Here is a 25,418-nt window from a genome sequence, read left to right on the forward strand (position 1 = left end):
TCCTTTTGGGATATTCCTGTGGCTGGTTATTTTGCAGCCATTCACGAGAAATGACTAATAGAGAAAGGAACAATGATCCGCATGTACTCCAGGGCCCAGCCATATGTTGCTGTTTTCAGCACTGTAGTGCTAGGGACAGTTCCTGTCTCTTGTGGGTCTATTTGTCAGCAATGTCTGTGGTTTCTGTGCAGATCCCCTTAGTATCAGACTGAAGCTGCATTTCACCTGCTGCTCTCTCTCGCTGTCATCTCTCTTCATTCTTTTGCATTCTTTTTTTTTCATGTGTGGTCCAGGGTAATCTAGCCAACTTTATAAACAAGATTAGTCCACCCAATATTAAAACTTTTATTACAGCTCTCTAATCCGTAATAATTCCCTCCATTATATATTTCAATATTTATTGAAGCCTATTTGGGTCTCCCTTCGTGCCTTTCTATCCTCGTTCTCCCTGCTTCAAATGTCTAACAAGAATACAGTAAGATGTTTTCTTGTCTGATTCTGCCCAATCCACAGTGCTTGTCTATTCACTCCTTTTCTTTGTGTCGGCAATAAATTCCCAGGGTCCCCTTTGAATTTTGCTGATGCTCAGAAGTGTGTGTGTATAGCCAGTTACCTTTTACATGTGTGCCTGTGCCACACATTGGGCTCCGCCTCCTAAAGCTTCTCTCCATTACAGCTCAATGCACGCTTTCTGCAGAGTACCGCTGCCTACACGCACAGACACCAGAATTAAACTGGACCAATTCACATGAGACTGCAGCTTATCAATTCCCGGGGAGCTAGTGACTTCACTGAGCCATGAGGCACTTCTGCTTCAGGGAAGTCAGTAGCACCTAGTCAATTGCTAGGCCAAATATTGGTTCGGCCAACAAAATGTAAGCCACTATCATGTGTATGCAGCAGGTTTAAAGTGTACGGTCACCTGCAAAGCACCTCTACCACTTATGCCCCTTCTCCCTCTCTAAGATCCCCTGGTAAACTATGCATTTTATTTTAGTCTTGTATACTACCAGATAGATTATATGTTATTAAGCAATTACATAAATTGTTGCAAATTGGCACCAGCTTTGTATTTTTAGTGTCGCTGAATTAAAAATACATAAGAAATAGAATCAACAGCTGGCCCTTTAGAGAACTTATATGCACATATTTTGCAGAAATTGATGCTCTAAAGCCATTTTGTTATTTATTTAATGGCTTCCCACATCCATGAAAGAGTTTTATGGCATAACGATAAATAAGTCTCTTATTTTATTGTTCATAGCGGCACCAATTTTATTTTCTTATTTGCTTAGTGAGGTGGACGTCCAATCTTATATAATACACTATTTTTCCTTTGGAAGTGGCTCACTGGCTTTTCTTGTGCCCTCTGTAGTTGCAGTTTACAACTTTGACAAGACAAAACAATGCATTGGCACCATGACCATCGAGATCGACTTCCTGCAGAAAAAGAGCGTGGACTCCAACCCCTATGACACAGACAGGATGGCTGGAGAATTTATCCAGCAGTTCAACAACCAGGCCTTTTCTGTGGGGCAACAGGTAAATAAATGTATCGCCAAGTGTCATAACAAGAAGAAAGACGGAAAAAACACCCATATAAACACATCTAACAGCCAGCAATAAAGAACATGTTCAAAACAGAGTATTTAGCACTTTATTGTGTTATCTCTGTTGCATAGCGATCATGTAATGACCACATAATATGAAACTCATTCAGGTATCCGGGCTGAAAATGTAAACTTCCTCTTCACCCCTGACCAAGCACCACATTGGAAGCCGTATGATGGCCTTGTTATTGCTCTCAAAGGCCCCAACCTACAGCAGCTGCAGTTACTACATTTGCAGTCACTCCTGTCAAGCACTTAGTTATATATTATAATAAGAGGGCATTTAAGGTATAATAAATAGATATATATATATCGATATATGAGGGAATGCACTCAAATCACATCAATTAAACCGTGCACAGTCCATAAAAATAGAACAAATCCATGGGTGTTCATTTGAATAATAAGATGATGATCACTGTTTTGTGGGTGCCCTAACCTGTAGACCAGGACACCCAATTGTATATATTTTGCTCCACTTGTTTCACCTCTGATGTGATTAGAGCTTAGTCCATTCCTGATAACTAATGATTTGCATTCTCTGCAGTGCTGACAATTCCTGCTGGGATATCTGCAGTCATATTGGGAAGTTTGCCCAGTATCACAGCGTGTGATTCCTAAATTACCCATGCCTCTAACAATAATCTGATTATTATCAGATATGTTGGTAAATGCGGTCAGAAGACAGCAGCTGTCTGGCTCTGAGCGCAATCATTTTCCACGTACACTGACCAAAGGGCTGAATTTCATTAAATTTTGGCCACTTAAGTGCATGGCCAAGTTGGATTCTGATCCTGCTGCTTAGTGCTCGGACAGAGTGGCAGAATTGTATCGTGTTTCACTATAATCTCATGAGTTCTCAAATAACTGTATACCCAACATTTGTATATTATTTTATTTAGGTTTATTGAAAAAGTTTTTATTTATGATTTTCATGGAAAAAAGACAAGTTAATACAACTGCAGATCAAACAAAAGAGCAACAGACTTGACTCACGTGGCTCATAAATTAGCACGAATTAGAAATATTATCACACCGATAGAAATGGAACTGGTTGTAGCTGTGACTTTCTGTGACCTCTCCACCATAGTGCACAACAGAGTGGGAACTAAAGTCTAAAAACATCAGTTCGGAATTTAAATTTTACTTCACAAATCCCTCAAAAAGATATTTAAGCAATGTTAGAGTTTCATTAAGTTCTCCAAATCTTCAGGGATTGAGCAGGGTAGCAGGCTTGTGTTTAGACCATTGCTTAGTCTCCTGGCAGAGCAACCAGCTGCCTCCAGTCTAGTGCCCTAAAAGTGAAGCATCCAGCTGCCTCCAGTCTAGTGCCCTGAGAGTGGAGCATCCGGCTGCCTCCAGGCTAGTGCTCTGAGTGTGTGGAGCATCCGGCTGCCTCCAGGCTAGTGCCCTGAGTGTGTGGAGCATCCGGCTGCCTCCAGTCTAGTGCCCTGAGAGTGGAGCATCCGGCTGCCTCCAGGCTAGTGCTCTGAGTGTGTGGAGCATCCGGCTGCCTCCAGGCTAGTGCCCTGAGTGTGTGGAGCATCCGGCTGCCTCCAGGCTAGTGCCCTGAGTGTGTGGAGCATCCGGCTGCCTCCAGGCTAGTGCCCTAAGTGTGTGGAGCATCCGGCTGCCTCCAGGCTAGTGCCCTGAGTGTGTGGAGCATCCGGCTGCCTCCAGGCTAGTGCCCTGAGTGTGTGGAGCATCCGGCTGCCTCCAGGCTAGTGCCCTGAATGTGTGGAGCATCCGGCTGCCTCCAGGCTAGTGCCCTGAGTGTGTGGAGCATCCGGCTGCCTCCAGGCTAGTGCCCTGAGTGTGTGGAGCATCCGGCTGCCTCCAGGCTAGTGCCCTGAGTGTGTGGAGCATCCGGCTGCCTCCAGGCTAGTGCCCTGAGTGTGTGGAGCATCCGGCTGCCTCCAGGCTAGTGCCCTGAGTGTGTGGAGCATCCGGCTGCCTCCAGGCTAGTGCCCTGAGTGTGTGGAGCATCCGGCTGCCTCCAGGCTAGTGCCCTGAGTGTGTGGAGCATCCGGCTGCCTCCAGGCTAGTGCCCTGAGTGTGTGGAGCATCCGGCTGCCTCCAGGCTAGTGCCCTGAGTGTGTGGAGCATCCGGCTGCCTGCAGGCTAGTGCCCTGAGTGTGTGGAGCATCCGGCTGCCTCCAGGCTAGTGCCCTGAGTGTGTGGAGCATCCGGCTGCCTCCAGGCTAGTGCCCTGAGTGCGTGGAGCATCCGGCTGCCTCCAGGCTAGTGCCCTGAGTGCGTGGAGCATCCGGCTGCCTCCAGGCTAGTGCCCTGAGTGCGTGAAGCATCCGTCTGCCTCCTGGCTAGTGCCTTGAGTGCGTGGAGCATGTCTGCCTCCAGGCTAGTGCCTTGGGTGCGTGGAGCATCCGGCTATCTCCAGGCTGGTGCCCTGGGTCCGTGGAGCATCCGGCTGCCTCCAGGCTAGTGCCCTGAGTGCGTGGAGCATCCGGCTGCCTCCAGGCTGGTGCCCTGAGTGCGTGGAGCATCCGGCTGCCTCCAGGCTAGTGCCCTGAGTGCGTGGAGCATCCGGCTGCCTCCAGGCTAGTGCCCTGAGTGCGTGGAGCATCCGGCTGCCTCCAGGCTAGTGCCCTGAGTGCGTGGAGCATCCGGCTGCCTCCAGGCTAGTGCCCTGAGTGCGTGGAGCATCCGGCTGCCTCCAGGCTAGTGCCCTGAGTGCGTGGAGCATCCGGCTGCCTCCAGGCTAGTGCCCTGAGTGCGTGGAGCATCCGGCTGCCTCCAGGCTAGTGCCCTGAGTGCGTGGAGCATCCTGCTGGTTCCTGGTAATCCCTCCTTCTATAGGTGGTGTCAGCTTCTCTCAGCCTTCCAGCTTTAGCTTTGAGCAATCATTAGAAGCCTAATTTTCAAACTGTACTTTCGGGCTTGTGGCTAATGCAGAAAATGTCATTTTAAGAGTTAACGAGTTGTTATACACTTAATCTAAATGCTGGAGCATGGTCAGTTTCACCACTGTGATGGGTTGGAGGAGTGACTGCTAGGCATTCCCTGCAGGCTCATGTGAGCTGATGCAGGGGGAGTACTTGCAGAGGTGAAATTGTTGCTGTGTTGGGCTTTTCCGGTGTAATATGCCTCTATCTGTGTTCTGGCAGCCTAGGTGTGCTAGTATACTGGGATGTAGCTGTATTATGTACAAGGCATTTGAGGTTGCTGGTGGGCAGGGTGAGGGCTGGGAAATTTTAGCCCGGGGGGCAAAACTCAACTCAGCAGCCTATTGGGAGCATTTTAAAGGAAACAAAATGCAGGTAGCCCAGTGACCCAGCCCAAAGTAACCTATTATGTGACTGGCCTGGAGAGCAGATGACCTCCTGCTCCCCAGCCCAGCAAGCCCCTGCTTGTGGGCATAAATAGTAATGGCGAGAGAGCACAGATTTTGCGCTAGTAAGCTTTGCTGAGGGTTTGGTCACATGGTTTTTCTGCTATATAGCAACACTCCTACTGTCAAACACTAGAGCTTTATAGAAGGTCAATGAATCCTTAAGCAATCATCCTCACAACTGAAAACCCAATTAGATAACATTAATCTCTTTTCATCACTTTTTCTTGAGCCGTCCTCTGTACTCTTGTGTCTCACTTCTCACACAATGTATTAGTTTACTTGTTTCTTTGTCTGGTGCTAAAATGTTGCATACTTTTATTGTAGTTTGTTTGGTTTTTTTTTGTTTGTTTTTTTTTCAAATATTTTTTTTTTTAATAATATGTAATCTTCACTTGCTAACCCCCAAATATTTCCCTTTGTTCTTTTATTGATTGTCACCTCTGCAGCTTGTGTTCAATTTCAATGACAAACTTTTTGGGCTGGTGGTGAAAGACATTGAAGCAATGGATCCAAGCATCCTGAAGGGGGAGCAGTCCCCTGGAAAGAGACAGAAGGTGAGAGTACAGTGCAATCACTGATGTCATCACTCCCACATTAGAGGACCTGTTTTTAAAGGTTAATCTTACATAGTTCTGTACACACAATGTATAAGACAGGAGAGAGCATAAAATGTGAGTGTGCATTATATGCAAATACCCTATGCTGGCTTCAATGTAGGAGACCGGTTTGCACCTGGACAGCATTCTCCTACCCCTTCGTTCTGCTTGTGCGAGTCAGGGGAGCTTTAATTTACAAGCAAGCAAGACTTAAGCTGGGTGCACACTACAGGGTCTTTGTCCAAATTTCGGCTCAACCAGCCGACATATGACAGCTCATTTGAAAGTCGGGTCAGTGTGTGTAGTGACACAATGGTTGAAAGTCTTCCCAAATGGAAGATTGTCGCCTCATTTGGTTGGTCGTACCGTTCAATATTTTCGTTCCAATCTCCTGTCCATTGTGTAGTGTGTATAAATTTCCGACCGATCCACGAAAATCCTCCAATACTTCCTCGAGCTGGCGCTCCGTTGGGGGCATGTGTGTGGAAATTTCTGATGCCTGTACCTGCCCACGTGGTGCGTTATCTACACATCACTGACTTGTGTTTTGTATACATGTGTATTGCACCTGTCTGGTTGCACACCATTACACTTGTGCAAGCATGTGTTTTATGTAACCCTTTATATTGGGAACCTGTTCATATTTACCCTTTTATAAACGTATACCTTTTTATAAACTATTAAACTTATAAAGTCATATTAACCTTTTGTTAGCTTAATATTTGTAAAAGATATTTGCAGTCTTCTTGCCACAGCAAGCAGGAAAAGTGCAGTTGCTTGTTCTTCTACTGTGTCTATTGTAGGTTAAAAAATATGAATTAATGAAGAGACACTGTTGTCTTCTCTTTTTATGCGGTATTGGGTGTTAACTATAGTGAAAGCTCTGCCCCCGTTATGCTAATGTCTTTGGTATATCATTACATGCCCTGCATATGTTGCTTCAGTGTGTACGAAATTAAAATCATGGCTCAGGACAACATGGCTGTAAAAAGTCACTACCGGGACAGCCGCTCTTCCCTTTATCGTCTAAAACAAGGCTAGTGTGTATGCAGTCCATGGACTGAGCGATCGGACCATCGATTGGATGTAAAATCGATCGGCATAAAAAGTTGGTGGAAAATTCTGTAGTGTGTACCCAGCTTTAGATTTTAAAGCCAGTGTGCCACATTTGCATATAATGCGTGCTGATATATTATCACCTCTCCTAGGCGGAGGGAGAATAAAGGAATTTTTTATTTTATGTAGAACTTTCCCTTGTCCTATAGATTGTAAGTTTGCGAGCAGAGCCTTCTTACCTCTACGTATGTATGTATTACCCAGTATTGTTTTATTACTGTTTGAAGCGCTACGGAATCTGCTGGCACTATATAAATAAATGTTGATTATGATGATTTTATATGGACATGAAACTGCTTATTTATAACAGAAGACATTACAGATGTTAGTTTAAGTAGTGATGTAATGTGTTTCAAATAGTTTTGTAAGGAATGTCCAATCCTCGCATAAAGTTTCTTTTTATAAAACAAAATAAAAACCCCTAGCCTTACTGTACCTAATGGTTCCAATGTAAATCACTTATGCCTTTTATAAGACATATATTGCTTCTAGTAATGCACAGTCCATCCTCCCAGTTTCTTTCATTTCACCCCACAAGTCAGGAGATCAGATCTCTGTTGTTGTGTGTGTTGGACTGCACAGTTGTTTCCACATGAAGTCCTGCAGTGTGTATATTCATAATGAGTGTACAATTATCACTAGGGCATATATTTACCATGAACGAGATTTCAAGTCTTTTTCTGTCCTTCTCTTTCTGCAGATTGACGTGGGTCTGGTGCTGGGGAACAGTCAGGTGGTGTTTGAGAAGGCAAGCAGCTCCTCACTGAATCTCACAGGTGAGTCACACTTGGGTGTCATGGTGTCAGTGACATGTGTCTCCATCACACCCTTGATCACAAGTTAGCAGTATCAAGAGAAGCTTTTTAATTGATTCTTATTAACTTGCCATGATTGAATATAGTGTAGTACGGAAGGCTACATGATAAACTCTTTTGTTTGGCACACCCCAAGGTTTCGTCAATACATTTTTATTAGATATCCTAGTCTTAATTATATGTGGCATTTTATTTTAGTGTTTTTAATGTTCCACAACAGTATTTTGAGCTATAGTCAATAATTTGCATCAGAAAACTGACTAAACAAAATAGCATAATCATTCTAAATTTATCAAAGGGACTTACGTTTAACATACTTAGATGCACCTCTGTGGTTGACCAAAAGAGGGCAGTCTTTATACATGAATCACTCCTGGTACATTAGAGTCAATGATCAGCAGACACTGCACACGATTAACAGAAGTGGGCAGCAATGAGCATTTAAAAACATGGTACTCACTAGTGACTTCACTGGGAAAAAATATCAAATGATTAAATTTTTTCTAAAACCTAAATAAAAATGAACAATAGGGTTCCTTAGAGCGCCTCACATATGATTGCAGTTCAAAACTCTTTGAACTTCAACTATACACTTGTTGAAAAAATATATATAGATATATCAAGAACAGATTAGAGTGCTATCAATCTCCCACATATCAATTACAAATATATAAATAAATAATACTTATATTTGATCTCTTGACCAGGTGTTCCCCAATAGGATTCTCAGTCGTGTGATCCAAACATGGAAAGCTAAAATAGTTTGAACACAATAGTGTAATATTGTATGAATTACTATACCTATATAATAAATATCCAAAATATATGGTCTGTTATTCTTTTTGGTTTTTTTCTAAAACCTGTTGGGTTTTTTTTCTTGGAAAGTAAAATTCATGCTTAGTTTCAGCTAAAGTGTGAATTGTTTATCTGTAAAATGCATTTATTATATATGTAAATATTCCTAATATTACTATTCTCAGCAACTGTTTTGAAATGACAAACACACCAATACTCTTTGTTGCTTAATAAGCTGTTTGGTTGCTATTCTAGGTATTTTGTGTACTATAGCTTTCTTATGATGTTTTAGCATCCTCTATCCAGTTCTAGACTCTGCCTTTCTTATTGAACAAAGTTGCCTCCCACAAAATGTAATTGGCTTGATACAGTTTTTCCATCACTAATCTCTCCATTGTACTAGTTACATATAAAGAGGAATATGACATGAGGTAGACTGGCCTTGTGGTATTATTATTATTATTTCACTATAAAGTGCCACAAAAATCTGCTGTGCCGTGGGTGAGTGGAGTTTATTATAAAGGCATACAGGCCCAACATTCAAAATATAGGACATTTAAGAAGCATAACTGGGTCATTAAGCATAATACTGTACATATGTAACAATCAAGTGTACAGAATGCACAACTGGAAGTTGTGGGAGCAGGAAAGTCAGGAAGAGAGAAGGCCCCGCTTGTGATAGCTTACAATTTGGGAATGGGTGAGGCTGATACAAGAGGGGGGGCAACACGGAGTGAGAATGTGGGCAGAAGGAGACTGGGATAGCAAGCATGGCGTTAGGTGGCATACTAGTAGACTTTGATGAACATATGGTTTTTTAAGCAGTGTTTAAAATTGTTGGAGACTTGTAGAAGTGTTAATTGGCCATGGAAGTGTATCCAATACGTGGGGAGTGGCCTTGGAGAAGTCTTGGTGGGATGTGGATATTAGTGAGGGATTAAGGCATCGATCATTGGCGGACCATAGAGGAATGTGGAGCCATTATAGAGATTGGCAGAGCTGGGAGGCGGAGCAACGGGAGAGGACAAGTCTTGCTGCAGTTTGTTGTGGTTGATGGCTTACTTTTTGTTTTCTTTGGGGTGGTACCATAATACCAGCTGCCCAGTGTGATTTATCCTCTCCTGTTACTCTGTGCATCTATATGAATATTATTGCTGACATATGCTCCCCCATTTTTCATAGGCAAATCAAAGACCAGGCAGGATCGCCAGTCTATCATCAACCCAGACTGGAACTTTGAAAAGATGGGGATCGGTGGTCTGGACAAGGAGTTCTCTGACATATTCAGACGAGCCTTTGCTTCAAGAGTCTTCCCACCAGAAATTGTGGAGCAGATGGGTGAGCTTTCAAGATGATGATACGAACTGGACTATTAGAGGTTAATTATCTGTCTCGCGTCATTGGGGCCACTGACAATCTCCATAGTTTGTAGGAACACCTCTTTCAACCTATTCCTGTTCTTTTGTACTATGACGGAAGATGGAGATTATATTTCCCTGACACGTGCAATAGACCTTAGGTAATCCCTCAGGGTTCCCAGTTAGGTAAGAAGCTGGAAACCTAGATGACCGTATATATTTTGATAAGTTGGGGAACATAACCAGAGGTTCTGTTTGCATAATGGTAGTTTTGTTCCTACTGGGACCCATCTCTGATCAAAAGGTGTGAGCGCACTGTACATCTGAAAGCTAATGACTAGAGTGTTCTGCAGAACCGCATTTCCATGACTCTGTTATACTTTTAATGTACTGTATTGATAGTAAATTATAGTGGAAAAGTAGACCTACTGATCCGTCAAACCCATCTTCATGCAGACTGATGTAGGCAGCTAAGCAAAATATAGTGATTAGTCCTGGATTCACCAATAAACCATAAATCAAACCACTGTGGTGGTGTTTGAGTCATCGGAATAGAGGATTTGAGCAGAACTAGGCACATCATAAAGAAAGTGCTTGGCTAGCTGCCTGCTTTTATAGATAATAATTGAATAATGCTCAGTGGTCAAAAATTACATTTAAAATATATACGTGGTGCTGAAATACACGTATATCAAGTCCGGAATTATACCATAAAACCAAGGTGTATCAAGTAAATGAAATCAGAGCAATAAAATGAAAGCTATGTGTTATATCTGTCCTTTTGTGTGTGAGAATGAAAGAAGTGAGCGATTGTCTCAGATAACGGCTCTAATCTTACTAATACATAGCTGACGTACACTTACAGTGTGCTGCCTCTTTATTTGTGTATTACTAAGTTATCTCATACAATGTTTCTTCTGTTTCTTTCCCTCGCTTGTTTGCCTGATGCGTCTTGGTAGTATTGCTTGCGTTTTACAGCTTATTGAAATGATTCTGAATCCATGTGTCATCAGACACTATCAGTACCTATTTTCATGCTAGCCCTGCTGGTAGCGGACACACAACTGCCAGAGATATGCTTTGTTAGTGAATGTTAAGGACTGAGCCTTCTGCACCTGCTGATTCTAATGAAGAATGAAGAGCTCTGAGAAGTTTATAAATGTCAGTTCTTTTACAGTACAAGTTATAAATGCTGCTTTTTCCAACTCCCTGCTCTCATGTCACTGTAAGAAACATTCCAGCCCCTTCTCGTAGACTTCATCTCTTCTGACTGCTCGTTTCTTGCACACTCACACCTGTGCCCCTGAAAAAGGTCATATTGTAGCAGGATTAGGCCGTAATGACAGGCAACCTCTTCTACCCAAACACGGCTGTCAACACTGGCAAGTAATACACTGCTTGCCAGCAACTGGGAAATGCCAACACTCTGTACAGCAGCAATAATCAATAGTCTAGTCCTCAACATTCACATGCCACATTTTAGTGTTATTTCACCTAATGAGTAGAGGGAAAGTAGGGAGCTCCAGTCAGTTATTATTAGCTTGTATTTAAATAGGACCATAGAATATATTTATACAGCTATATCAGCCCCAGTAGAAAATGTGTCATGAACCGTGTGCAGGAACGTATGGGGTGCAGGCAATGCAAACCAGTTCTGGGACGTTTGTTACACTCTAAGATATGGAATTAACTTTCTCGCTTAAAGCATAGGAATCAAGTTTTGATGGAACATCATAAGTAAAACCCGATACTAAATGGTTACTGCATTGACATAATATGACTGGTCCATGGACGTCTTACATGCCTGTACTGCCCAACTCACTCCCACTGGCAGTGTAGTGTTTGTGGTCAACTGGGATGAGAGAAGCAAATGGAAATTGGCAAGAATGAGCAGAGAGTGCCAGGCCCCTTGGAAGTAGTCTTTGGGAACAGAATTTTCAGTGTTTGATACAATTATCCCTTTTAATGCATATTTTTGTGCTGTATGTCTCAGTAATATTACTAGTTTCTAGTAAATTTGTAGCACGACCATTAGTGAAGACAGCCATTTTTTGGGCTAAGCCCTGTATAGGTGGCACTTTACAGTAGTCTGACTTCGCACTTAAACCTGCAGGGTGTAAGCACGTGAAAGGTATCCTACTCTTTGGCCCTCCCGGTTGTGGAAAAACCCTCATGGCTCGGCAAATTGGTAAGATGCTGAACGCCCGAGAGCCCAAAGTAGTTAATGGACCTGAAATTCTTAACAAGTACGTTGGGGAGTCTGAGGCCAACATCCGAAAGCTGTTTGCAGACGCAGAGGAGGAACAGAGGAGGGTGAGTAGTTAAACCTAGTTCAGTCAGTTTGTTTTAACTGAAAATTAACATTTTATTTTCCTTTTAATTGTAACTGTCTGTTTTGTAAAGCTCCAGGTAATATATAAAACATGAGTATTCATAAACAATAAGATAACCTGGTTAGTAAAGGGAACCATACTATTGGCTTGTATGTCCTTTACACAGGACAAGTAAGCAATGTAGTATGTTCAGCACATGTTAAAATGCAAATATTGAGGACACATGTCCATGTGTATTATCAACATTAATTTATATAGCGCCAGCAGATTCCGTAGCGGTTTACAATTGTGGTTTACAAATTTATCTAACATTTAAGAAACATTTACCAGTAATTATCAGCAGGCATTCATTTTCCCTTTTAGCTAAGTGATATAAAGACGAAAGCATAAAAACCATATTATTACAATCTTACTTTTTAGTGCGACCATGCATGCCCTGTTATATAACATAATATTACACAATAATTATTCTGCCTCCAGCTTGGTGCCAACAGCGGACTACACATTATTATCTTTGATGAAATAGACGCCATTTGTAAGCAGAGAGGTAGCATGGCGGGCAGCACGGGCGTCCATGACACTGTGGTAAACCAGCTACTTTCTAAGATAGATGGTGTGGAGCAGCTCAATAACATCCTGGTCATAGGTGAGAAGCGGTTTTGGAAAGTGTGACGCCTGCATGGATGTAGTTTACTCCACTCCCTTCTTTTAATGCAGGGATGACCAATAGGCCGGACTTGATAGATGAAGCTCTCCTGAGACCTGGAAGACTGGAGGTGAAAATGGAGATAGGTGAGTTTGGCTCTGTTATATTTTTTGCCCTTCTCTCTAAAATGTCTTATTTACCTCTTCAAATACCTGTGCTCCCCAGGTCTGCCTGATGAGAAAGGCCGCATCCAGATTCTCAATATCCACACCGTTCGGATGAGAGAAAACAAGTTGCTGTCTCAGGACGTGGATGTTTCCGAATTGGCCCAGGAGACTAAGAACTTTAGTGGAGCTGAGCTAGAAGGGCTGGTGAGGGCAGCACAGTCCACCGCCATGAACCGCCTCATCAAGGTAAGACAGTCTGACTCCACTCTCCGGAACACAGGAACTAATGGAACAGTCTTCCATGGGTATGGTATTCAACATCTCACTGAAACAATGAGAAGAGTTAGCGGAATGGGGAAAATATGCAAATAACATTTTCCTCTGTAGAAGATTAGACTTCTGGGTAATTCCATTTACATGGCTGCATCTAGAGTCAGTACTTAACCTATAGTGCTTTTTAGAGCATGACATGGCCTTTTGCCAAGACAGACATTACCTTATGGTATATACAGAATCTGCAGTGCCCTACCAAATAATGTTAAATAAAATAAATCAAAGATGTACTGTTTTTCTTCAGTGTGATTACAGTGTATGTGTAAAACACTATGGTGGGCCCATATGTACAAAAACACAGTGCGGTTTTAAAATACAATTCCTAAAAAATGTGCAAACAAAGTAATTTGCATTACTTCATATTGCTACAATGATAACCAGCTTATATTGCCAGCCTCTTTAATAAATATAATAAGTTTAAAGCTATAAGATGTGCTGTTGCGTTTTTACTTATTAGATCAATGTTCTCTGATCCTTCCCACCAGTGACCTTTGAATCCAACATTAGGGAGAGAACCATTCATACTTATATTGCTTGTTTTAAAAAATTTAAAGACATTTAAATAACATATATTACACCGTTGGCAAATGATTGGAGTCTTTCAGTCATGGACTACACTTTGCAGAGCCCGGCAATCGGTGTTGTATTCTCTAAATGCTGGTTGCCAGGATCATCAAATATAGCAACAAAGACCACGCGGATGTAAAGGACCTCTAAACCCAAAATAAACCACACAGATAAAAGACATTGTTCTGCTTTAACTGGACTTTGCAGCTCTGGTAACAAGTAAAGTTTTACCTTACCGCACCAATACTGACAGCTGAAGCTCCTCCTACCCTTTTAGGACAGTGTCCTAATGGGATCTTGGGTATTAAAAGCGGATTCTGGAGTCATTTAACTACTGTGACATCACTGGTCCTGACCCATGTACTAATCCACCAGTCTACACATATATTTCTGCAAAGCAAGTCTACCAGACTGTCAATCATTCTGAAACACTGCTGTTAATTTCAATACTGGCTTTACTTGCTTTTAAACAATTAAATTGAATGCACTACATTTATTTAATATGCAGAGGGTGTTATGTAGGGAAAAAACATTATTAAAACATTTGAAATGTAGTAATATTACTTTCAGTGGCCATTCTCTGTAAAAGGAACTACTGAGTAAACTCTGACTGTTATGTACGGTATAACTCTGGCGATTCCTCCCCTGGCCTGTACTAATGTCACAATCACCTGTGTCTTTCAACACCTGACAATATCTTACCACCACCCTAGTGGTATAACCGCTCCTCCTGACATTATTAGTTGGCGGAGGGGACATGACAGTGTCAACCATTCTCAACGTTGGTTTTTTTTTTCCCTTCTTTCTCCTGGCTTAAAGTACAATCTCAAAGCTACAGAATTTTGAAAGGAGAAAAATCATCACAATGCAGTTCTAAAATGTTGTCAGAAATAGAACTGAACATTGATTTAATCAGAAAAACCTTCATAGCATAGATGCATTTCACTTTTTTCTGGTGCACGTTTTCCTTAGTGTGCTGTCTGTAGAGAGCATTTAGTCACCGAAAACAGCAGCAGCATTGACAATTAGACTAAAACGCTGAATATGAATAGAAATATCAGAGCAAAACTGTACATATAATTTAAACTGTCTTTTTTTTCTTTTTTTTTTCTTTCTATTAAGGAAAATTGTATAGTTTAACTAAATAACTGTATTCTCTGTCGATTTGCGAATACAAATTGTATAACACTTTATATATCACTGCCCTCTTCCTTTATCTAGTTTAATCACACACCTCCCTGCACTTGCTACCTTAAAATTATGCCCATCATCTACATGTAGTGGAAGCAGCTGTAATGTCGGCTGGTTCAATATTCATGACCATCCGGCCTATTCCATTCACTGAGGCGCACAGTGCGTCCGGTATGTCACTAGTTCCTAGTGAATGATAAGTTGCCCTAGATATTTGTTGCCTACATATTGCTGCCTGAACCGTGCATGATAGATGGGTGCACTTTAATCTCTGCCTCATACTTTGTAGTATAGTTTTTTTCTTACTTCATAACATGAATTGTAAGCCCAATCATTCCAGTATTTCAGCAACTGAAATCCAGAATCCTGCCATGTAAGAATTCACATTCTCTCTGGAAAAACATTGAGGGCCCTTCTGCTCCACGGGAGGTTTCTGTCCTCCCTGAGCTCGCCTTGTACAGCTAACAAATATATATGTGACATTAAAAGCAAATAATCACAAAATTGTAGCGCAGTACCTTATATCAGACATCATTGCTATCACAGTAAAAATAGCCCAGGGCTCCTACAGTTTTGTAATACACAACCAGCAAAACTATTTCAATTGCTACTTTAAACTGACGTGAGGAAGGGAGCTGTGAGCGGGAGGACCAATCAGAAGCTGAAATCTTGTTTTACGTAGCAGCCCTCGGCACTCTGGTTAAGGGAATCTAAGTGCTATGTGGTAGTGCAGTTTTGAAAACCCATAGGTTCATGGTTAAGGTAAAATAAAATACACATATGGGATCTGAAAAGCTTTGGGTTTTTCAGTAGTTTTGAGCGCTGTGCCTAAAATGTACTAAATTACATTACTGACATTCTGTCCCACCAGTTAAATTGATTGTCAGCGCTGCTTTGACTTTAGGCGATAGTACTTAGTTATCATGTAGCAGCAGCAGCAGTTTAATTTTTGCTTTTCTGGTTTTTGGAAATTCCTAGATAAGCGATCCTATACTGGTACATGCTCCCAATAAATCAAACAACTTGAAGTTCATGCACAGGAACCTCAGATCAGTTGTGTTACTAAAGTCCATTTCTCTCCTTAGGCTACCAGCAAAGTAGAGGTTGACATGGAAAAGGCTGAATGTCTCCAAGTGACGAGAGGAGACTTTCTCACCTCTCTGGAAAATGACGTAAAGCCTGTAAGTGATTCTTCTATCTTACATGTGACCACTGCAGACAGTGAGCCCTAAGATACATATGTTAAGCATAAAAAGCATATTCATTGCTGTATGTTATGATGCACACAACTGGTATCTCTTTCTCTAAACCCTGTCACTGAGATCTCAACAGTGTTTCGTAGGCTCAGGACCTACAGTCTTTCCTAACTTGATCCTCCTTCCCCTGTTGTATAAGATTTGCTCTAATCTACTGTTGCTGAATGTGATTTTTAAACTGGAATGTGTACAAAATCCAGATAACCTCAAACAGACCTGCAGAGTTGTTTTTAAATAAATCAAAAATGATATCAATAAATATATTGGTATTAATATGATACCAACGCTCTCTTAAGTTTATTCTATTTTCTTGTATGAGTCATTCAGCAGGTTACAGTACCTGTTAATTTGAGAGCTGCAGGATTTTTAGGCACCAGTCATTAATCTTACTAGTGCCCGGCTATTTGTTTTTGTTCTTATTGTTTTTAAACCAGGCTGGACTGTGGAGATTTGTCAGAGGGTCCTTCATGCACTTACTTTGTAGGACAAACGTTAACCTTGGGCTGTAACATCTAATATTATTTTTAGGCCTTTGGAACGAACCAAGAGGACTATGCAAGTTACATAATGAATGGCATCATCAAATGGGGCGACCCTGTAAGTCATGTCTTGGATGACGGTGAACTGCTAGTCCAGCAAACCAAGAACAGCGATCGCACACCACTAGTCAGCGTTTTGCTAGAAGGTGGGCGCTCCAAACTGTAACTTAATGGGGGCAGGGTGTGTACAGTATCTGCAAGGTGTTCAGTGTTTTTATTGCACCAATTGACAGGCATCTTTTTTCAGGTCCACCTCATAGTGGCAAAACCGCACTAGCTGCCAAGATCTCTGAGGAATCAAATTTCCCGTTCATTAAGATCTGCTCACCTGAGAAGATGATCGGGTTCTCTGAGACTGCCAAATGCCAGGCCATGAAAAAAGTATGTACACCTTTGTGACAGTGACTATATTTGTTTCAGAGCCCGTAGTGAATGCTGTAACTTTATTGGTGCTTCAGCACATTAACACATTCCTTTCAAAATTTTTCTTTCTCTCTTTACTCATTTGGTGTTTTTTCTGACTTTATCCTTTATTGATCTTCTTTTTTAGAAATAAAAATAAATAAAAAAACCAATATTTGTCTCATTGATTGTTCTGGTTGCTTTCCCAGATCTTTGATGATGCTTATAAGTCCCAGCTGAGTTGTGTTGTGGTGGACGATATAGAGCGGCTGCTAGGTGAGTCTGTTTCCACACTATATTCTGTATGAATCATTTGATCAATAAGCAACGGTACATATAATCTATTGTGCTTCATTGTAGATTATGTGCCAATTGGTCCTAGATTCTCTAATCTGGTGCTGCAGGCTTTGCTTGTGCTCTTGAAGAAGGCCCCACCACAGGTAGGAGTAATCTAGAAAATGGATTTAATGTCTAAGTTCAACAAATATTTCATGTGTTGGTATTTTGTGCCATTGCAATCGCACACATCTCTAAAACTGTTTGCCTGCAGCGTCGTAAACTGCTGATCATTGGCACCACCAGCCGTAAGGATGTCCTTCAAGAGATGGAGATGTTGGATGCCTTCAGTACAACCATCCATGTTCCAAACATCCGCACAGGAGAGCAGCTTATGGAAGCTCTGGAGGTGAGGGCATCGCATCACGTCTGGGAGAGCCTCTTATTTGAAGAACACTTCTGGAGAAGACTGTTTTACCAGTATTTGTAAAGTGTGTTTAGCTTTGATTGTTCTATGTTTTCTGTTCTGCAGCTTCTGGGCAGTTTCAAGGACAACGAACGGTCAATAATTGCTCAGCATGTGAAGGGCCAAAAGGTTTACATAGGGATCAAGAAGCTACTCATGTTAATTGAGATGTCTATGCAGGTGAGTACCCACTGGAAAAGGGTTGGGAGGGTGGAGACATGGTGATTTAAGTGTATAACTAAATCATTAGTAAAATGTAGGAGTTGTTACATTGCGTATTTGCACTCCTCAATTTGTCAGTGATAGTAGAAGGTATAATATTACTGACAAAACAGCAATAGAACAGTGCCACCTAGTGGCCAAATATTGTGTTCCTAATAACATCTCTGACATGCTTTTTATTATTTTATTGTATTATTCCCCCTCATAGAATGTTTGCTGCTTCTTTCACTTCTGTAGTTTGGCAATAAAATACAAATCATAAGAATGATACAGCTTGTGTATGGCATTTAATGTACTACACATTGTCAGCTTCACAGTGACAGCACTGTGGTGCGTTTATGGATACCGTAATATGGGGAAGGCCTGTTTTATAAAAAAAAAAAAAAAAAAATAGGGTTGGGAAATGTGGACCAGTCTGTGGGGAAAGATAGTGAATGTATTTAAAACTATTTAGACCATGTACAGTGCGAATTGTTAGTGACTGAAAGTGTCCCAATATATATATATATATATATATATATATATATATATATATATTTTTTTTTTTTTTTTTGATTTATAATCGCTTCTTTTCTTTTTTTTATTTTAAGATGAACCCAGAGTATCGTGTTAGCAAGTTCCTTGCCCTGTTGAAAGAAGAGGCTACGTAAGTGTGTAGTGTGGGCAGTGTACGGGGGAGGGTTAGCCAAGGCTTATTTAATCACATGATAAAAATGGGACAATTTGGCTACATACCACATAAGTACTCCACCTTCCCTGCGACTATGTCCGTTTTGGGGGCCATTACACTCTCCTGGTCTTGACCCCTTAAAGTCCTGTTGTCACCAGGTGCAGATAAGAGGTGATCAGGCAGTCTGTGAGTGTGGCAGGATGGTCTGCATGTTAAGTGGTGTGGTTGGGAAGTCCAGAGGCATAGGCCTTTGTGCTGAGAATTTAGGAGGTATGGTACTGTAACCCATAACAACTTATAAAGCATTAAAGAACCAGTCAACCATTCAATATTTTCTCCATAAAATTTGTGTTATAATATATCTACCTCTTTCAAAGCCATTTTAACCTGTAGCAACAGGGGCCCATCCTTGATGGACATGCTGTTGGACTGTCCATCTGCGGTGGGCATTTTAACTTGGTTAGCTGAAGATGGGGCATCGGTTGCTATGGAGTCAAAATGTGACAAGGGAGGTGGATTTACTCTGACAGGATGTGGGGAAAAACTGATCCTCTTAGAGCTGACCACACAGGATAGCTTTACTTGGGATCACCTGTGGGACAAATCCTGTCTTGTTTTGTACAGGCTATTAAAAGCCTCTACCTGTTTTTGTCTTGCTCTGCAAATAATGACCAGAGAAAATGATAAAAAAAAAGCATAATAAACTTGTATGTGCATATAATGTAGGTGTGTGACAACCATTGAGTTATAAAAATGAATTCACTTAATTGAAGATTATATTCAGGTCCAATTCCTTATTTTCCTGTCATGTTATCATTTTGGCCAGTATACAAGTTAGGTAAGATTCAGCACAACAAAAAGCTACTTTTGTCCCCTTATTATCGCACCAGCATTTTTTTGCCTTGTTTTACAATATGGGAGACAAATAGAACATTTATTTCACATAAAATAAAACTTATCTGTACAGTTTACACATATAATCGTATTATGTGTGCTGACATTTCAGTTGAGAACTCACTTTTTCAATAATTTAATTTAATATACAGAGTACCTGTGACGTGTCATATGCACAATGCAGATGTCCCCAAAAACTTATTTCTGTTAGGGTCACTTCTCAAGACCATACTGAGACTTTGAGGGCGATTCGATTAGCGGCAGAGTGTTGCAGTAGCATCACGCATTGTGTTACCCCATCTTTTAAAAACGAGCAAATTTTCATTACTGTAATTGACGGTAATGCACACCTAACCAGCGCCACAAGGTTGCTACCAATTGAATCGTCCCTTTTGTGTCCAACATCAGTTAGAAATTCTAGGCGACATCCTGAAAGGATGTATCGGAGCGGACTCTTTCCAACCGATGTGAAGGCCTCCATGGCTTTCGGAAAGCTTTCCTGCTACTGGTTTCAATGCAAATAAGTCTTTGGGTCAGCTGCATCATGCAAAGGAAAATAACAGCGGTCACAGGTAATGGACCACCATATGGTGCACCAGTGGGTTGTGTGAAATCTTCTCCAGCTGCAAAGCCCTGTTAATGATACATAAAATTTTAAAATGTAACTTGCAGGGTAACCAGTCATAAAATTGTATCCTTGCTGCTACAGGAAACTACACTTATTACTTTAAAATGTATTTTGTAGCAGCCTCTAGTCACAATCTCCTTTCTATTTTCAGAGAACCAGTCCGCCGTACATACGATTAACTGGACATTTCTCCCTGCGGGGAAGGAGCACTGGAGAGGAGGAAATGTTAGGAATCGGTAACATTCCATCCCACACCGGCTATCTCTAGGAAGGCTGGATTCTTGAAGCATACCACTGGCTACCTGTATTTCTGTGTCACACGGGATGTGCATGTAACTACATTCTGCTTTGTCCAAACAATTCAACTGTCTCCCATCTATACTAAACCCACTTAGCTACTGTAAATCTGAATGTACCAGACTTGCGGCTTTGGTGCAACAATCTTCTAACTGTCATCATTGAGCTATCTATACTTTCAGCACTTGGCTTCTGGTGGATGAGTGCATGAGACTGGCTGCTTTGGTTCATCCATGTTGTAACAATATCGTTTAGCTGCCGAGATCTATACTGCAAAAATCCAGTGTTCCAGCCATATTTTAGTAGCCATATTGTACGGTTTCATCTTTCTGTACTAGCACATTGGGTTGATGGTTAAAACAAATGCCAGGGAAAACTGGAGTCCTTGTAGACTTTAATGCTGTAGTTTTAACCTTCCATTTTCATAGTTAAAGGTATTATATTGGCACATGGTATTAATGAATTCAGTTCCAAATTATCGGAAACATTAAACAAATTTGCATAAACCCAGAATTTCCCACCTACTTCCAAAGACAGAAATCCTCAAAACATGAGCTGTTGTGGGTATGTGTGGACTGGGATTAAGAAACATGGCGTAAAGTGCAGTGGCGCACGCAGGGGGGGTTTCTGAGTCTCTAGAAACCCCCCCCCTGCGCTAACTAAGTGGCCACTGTCCTATACAGCAGCCGCGGCGCTGCCAAAGAAGCGTCCGCGGTGGTGCTGTATTGTATACAGCACCGCCGCAGACGCTTCTTAGACAGCGCCGCGGCTGCTGTATAGGACAGTGCTGGCGAAATGGAGCGCATGCGCAGCAGCTCTCGTGTTTTTTGTTTTTTTTCGGTGGCCGGGGAGAACCCCGACAATCCTCCGTGCGTCCCTGAAGTGGACCCATCAACTTCAGGCAACGGAGGCACCATTATGTGGGCCAAACAAATACAGAGTAGCTTGTCAATTAACTAGTTCTTGGTTATATCACTGAGGCATAAAATGATGCCTTATGCCTCCGTTATGTCACTAATTCCCAGTAAATTGAGCCATTCAGGTCACAACTTGCCTGCATCCACTGTGTTTAGGTGATGGATCCAATTGACATAAGTTGCTCTCGGTTTAGCTAATAGTGTAGGATTGTGTTGGGAAGACTGGCTGTTCATATACTTCTCACTTCGCAAGTCTCTGTGGACTGAATATGCTCACATTGGATGTAAACTTGTTGTGCTGGTTTACTGTATCACTTTGCCCAGCTAGAGTCCTTGATGAAGGGGACTCACCCTTCCTCTACATCAGCTCAATGTGTCCTCTCCACCCTTCAGTGTCTTCCCCTTAACGTAACAAGTGCTGTGATACTGTGGCTGCTTTTTCTTCTCTTTATAATCCTTTCTCCAACTTACCAGACTCCTGTAATATTGTCCGTCCCACAGTATGTGTATATTTTTATTGTGGATTTTATGTTGTCAGAAATAATCTGTGGGTTATTGCATCTAAACGTTGATTGCAATAAAGAAACTATTTATCGGGTGTTTCTGCGTGATGTTTAGCTTCAAATCGCACATTAATATCTTCCGGAGTTAGTACATGATGGCAAAATAAACTGATAATCTTTCCTATGTGGCATCGCACAGGACATGAGAATGGAAGGTACGTTGTAGCTTAGCGCTCACATGCTCTATTTGCCTGCACATGAGCAGTTTAAGCTCTGAATCGCCATCACACCAGGATATTTCTAAGCTAGTGTGCTATAAACCCTCAATTAAACTTGACAGCTTTGTTCATCCAAAAAGAGCATATAAATGTAACATTGAATACACAAATGCACAAAGTGCCAGCGTGTCACTAATGTGGACCTATTTACAACCTGTGGAGGCAGCCATTTGTGGGCTGACCCAGTATGCAGTGTGTCATTATGCTGGCAACGAGTGACATCACTCAGGCATAGAGAAGTCTACAATTTTATGTCCTTCTATATAGCTAAAAGGAGATTTTCACTCACTCTTTTTTAACAAAAATGTATATCCCCAATTGGTTTGGAGTCATTGAGATGTGTGCCGTCTCTCCGTTGAATTAAACTATAGCTTCTCTGCAGCACTCAGGTTTTTGTGTTTTATACAGCACAGCAATGTAAGAAATACAATTTTAATTAGGGATATTCTATAAAAGTAGAGGCATCTCAAATCTTTCTCCAAAATGTCTTCTTTTTTTTTTATTATTATTATTATTATTATTATTATTATGAATGTTTACATCATATTCCATTTGGAACAAAAAAATTATTTAGGTTGTGTTTTTATTTAACATGAAAATAGCCCCTAAATAAGATATACTTAATAATGGACAGTGATCGATCCAAATTGTGCTTTGGATTTGTTGTTGTCCTCTTATAAATCCCATAGTGAATTCCACAGTGGGTCCTGTCCCAACAATGCAGGGAGGCAGATTTACTTGACACTTTCAGATTGCAGTACCTTATTGTATTAGATTGCTTTTAAAGGTTGGGGCAAATCTAACAAGTGCTTTCTGAGAGATTTGAGAGGTCATATGTGAGTAATGCTTATTTTTCATGCTGACCATAAACTATACATAGGCTTTGTATAGTTCTCTATGGTAAAATAACCTTTATTTCTTTACTTGACAGGTAACAGGTGCACACATAGGGGAGATTTCCAGTTGCTTGAGAATGGTGGGGTCTAGTACCAATGTCTTGAATGTCTTGGAATAGTTTTCTTACTGGCAGGGGCAAATCTAGAATGCAATGAATCAGGAAGTGGGAGTTCAGCTCAAGCATGTGGTCAGGTTGACTAGTTGTAAAGGAGTATTCAGCTAAAAACTACTCCTTTGCAACTAGCCCACCGCACCAAACGCCTGTGGTGTGCCCCCAATTCCTAAGACATTGCTCATTTACAATGTAACCCACCCCGCCCCCTCAAGAGAATGGGGTTGTCTGGTACCCAGCATAAGTCCTGGTGGCTGGCTCCTCCACAAGACCAGCCACCTTATTGTATACGGCCAAGGATTGTCCTGATCAGCTCCTCTCCCTCTGTGTGTGTGTGTTGTAGCTGCCTTCTCCCTCTCTCTTACACTGACAACATGTCTGTCTCCTGCTCTTGCTCTTCTGCCATCACTGGCTTTTTATATCAGAGTCTGCCTCTGTAACCTATGGAAAAAGGTAAGTCTCTGTAATGTGGATGGGGGTGTCTGCTATTAATTAAATAGTGGGGTGATGGTGGAGGCTATTTATTTGATTCTGTTTACCCTCCCTTAGGATGTAAGCTCGTATGAGCAGGGCCCATCTTCCCTCCTGTCTCCTTACCTGTTCTTCTGCTCCGTCTCTACTGTATCTGCCTGCCTGGAGTTTCTGAAGTACTGGTACTTTGTGTTTATTGTTCTGTACTGTTTTACCCTGTATAGTCTACTGTTTGTACCATGTACGGCGCTGCAGAAACCTTGTGGCGCCTTACAAATAAACAATAATAATAATTTATTTGAAGGTGGGGGCTATTTAATTTAATGGTAGTTTCATGGTGGTGACATTTAATGGTGGGGCCTATTAAGTTAACATGGGGTGGATTTGGTGCTATTATTAATTTGGCTGACTTTGTGGACAAGGAGGCCTATTTATTGAATAAAAATAATAATTACTTATTGTTGGGCTGGATGTAGGATATGAATGCTATTAATTTGATGCCGGATCTTGTTGGAGGTAAATAGGTCTATTATATAAATGTTCATGATACTTATTAAACTCTGGAGCTAGATGCAGGGCGGGAGGCCTAATTATTAAACATGGCTGCTACTGACTTAATGCCAGGTCTAGTTGGGGAGCCGCGAGGGAGGTAGCTGGTTCAATGATTGCAAGGATTTCCATATTTCATGTACTTTTAGTTCATGTCATATATACTTTTTCCAAACAGAGTCCCAACATTTCCAGATCCAGACAAGTGGAGACACCAGCACCTGCAGCAGTTAGGGGAAGGGAACTGATAGCTGCTCCCAGTTCCCGGACAGGACACAGACTGCAGAACAAGCCGAGGAGCTCTAAGTGTCACAAGATTTGGTAATCTCATGAGACAGAGAGCTTCCCTGCTCACTCTACAGGAAGGTCCCACCCTTATGGATGTCAGTAACATCAGAAGCATAGATAACTACAGTGGGCTGGGGGTGTCATAATGTGCCTGGGGGGATGGCGTGATGTGGCTGGGAGGGCGTGATAAATGTAATATTTTATTATAATGTATGTATCAATGCCCCATGTTGGCCACATCCACAGCACAATGTGGCCACACCCTTTTCGGCGGCACATAGTTTCTTTCCTACTGCAGCTGAGGTGGGCCTGTGTACTTTAAATGCCAGGGCTGATTTTTAGTCCCAGTTCGGCCCTGTACCGAGGCACCCCGGGACCATCCACACAGTGACTGGGGGGTACATAACAAATATCTAAACCACACCCACCTTTTACTCATTAATATACATGGAAGAATAATGGTGATATAGTGTCCTCCATAAACACAAGTGAAGGTACATGTTGTATTTTAATGAAGGGTGGGCATCTCTGCATAAGTATGCATGTGATTTGATCTAAGCCACACCTAGCCAATCACTTGTTAAATGCAACGATCTTAACAGAGATCAGGAATGTGTCATGCAAAAATGTAGACAGCTGCTCACTATCTGGTATCATTGGTTTTGTTCACATAAGATTCAGATATATTTATAAATAAACCGAAATAGAGGTGACCTATTTAAGAAACCAAGTGTAGGACTTACTCTACCTGCATCATTCTCTCAGCACTGGGAAAACTCAGGGGTTAAATTTATCAAGCTGTGTGTTTGAAAAAGTGGAGAGATTGCATATAGCAACCAACCAGATTCTAGTTATCATTTATTTAGTACATTCT

At 41.6% G+C, this 25,418-nt stretch overlaps 1 protein-coding gene across 1 annotated transcript in view; it reads left to right on the forward strand.

The window, feature by feature from the left end:
• Positions 1-22,044, forward strand: part of NSF (N-ethylmaleimide sensitive factor, vesicle fusing ATPase) — a 66,126-nt gene extending 44,082 nt beyond the window's left edge. The window contains exons 5-21 of the mRNA XM_075176887.1: positions 1,376-1,542; positions 5,409-5,516; positions 7,375-7,450; positions 9,467-9,622; positions 11,756-11,955; positions 12,456-12,621; positions 12,693-12,767; positions 12,847-13,034; positions 15,965-16,060; positions 16,664-16,820; positions 16,922-17,055; positions 17,286-17,352; positions 17,437-17,516; positions 17,627-17,761; positions 17,885-17,998; positions 18,631-18,686; positions 20,384-22,044. Of these exons, the coding sequence (XP_075032988.1) occupies positions 1,376-1,542; positions 5,409-5,516; positions 7,375-7,450; positions 9,467-9,622; positions 11,756-11,955; positions 12,456-12,621; positions 12,693-12,767; positions 12,847-13,034; positions 15,965-16,060; positions 16,664-16,820; positions 16,922-17,055; positions 17,286-17,352; positions 17,437-17,516; positions 17,627-17,761; positions 17,885-17,998; positions 18,631-18,686; positions 20,384-20,411 (2,003 nt within the window). The 3' untranslated portion in view covers positions 20,412-22,044. The remainder of the gene's footprint in view (positions 1-1,375; positions 1,543-5,408; positions 5,517-7,374; positions 7,451-9,466; positions 9,623-11,755; positions 11,956-12,455; positions 12,622-12,692; positions 12,768-12,846; positions 13,035-15,964; positions 16,061-16,663; positions 16,821-16,921; positions 17,056-17,285; positions 17,353-17,436; positions 17,517-17,626; positions 17,762-17,884; positions 17,999-18,630; positions 18,687-20,383) is intronic.
• Positions 22,045-25,418: the final 3,374 nt, after the last annotated feature.

The sequence above is a fragment of the Mixophyes fleayi genome, chromosome 6 (assembly GCF_038048845.1).
Source record: "Mixophyes fleayi isolate aMixFle1 chromosome 6, aMixFle1.hap1, whole genome shotgun sequence".
Classification (NCBI taxonomy): Eukaryota; Metazoa; Chordata; class Amphibia; order Anura; family Limnodynastidae; genus Mixophyes; species Mixophyes fleayi.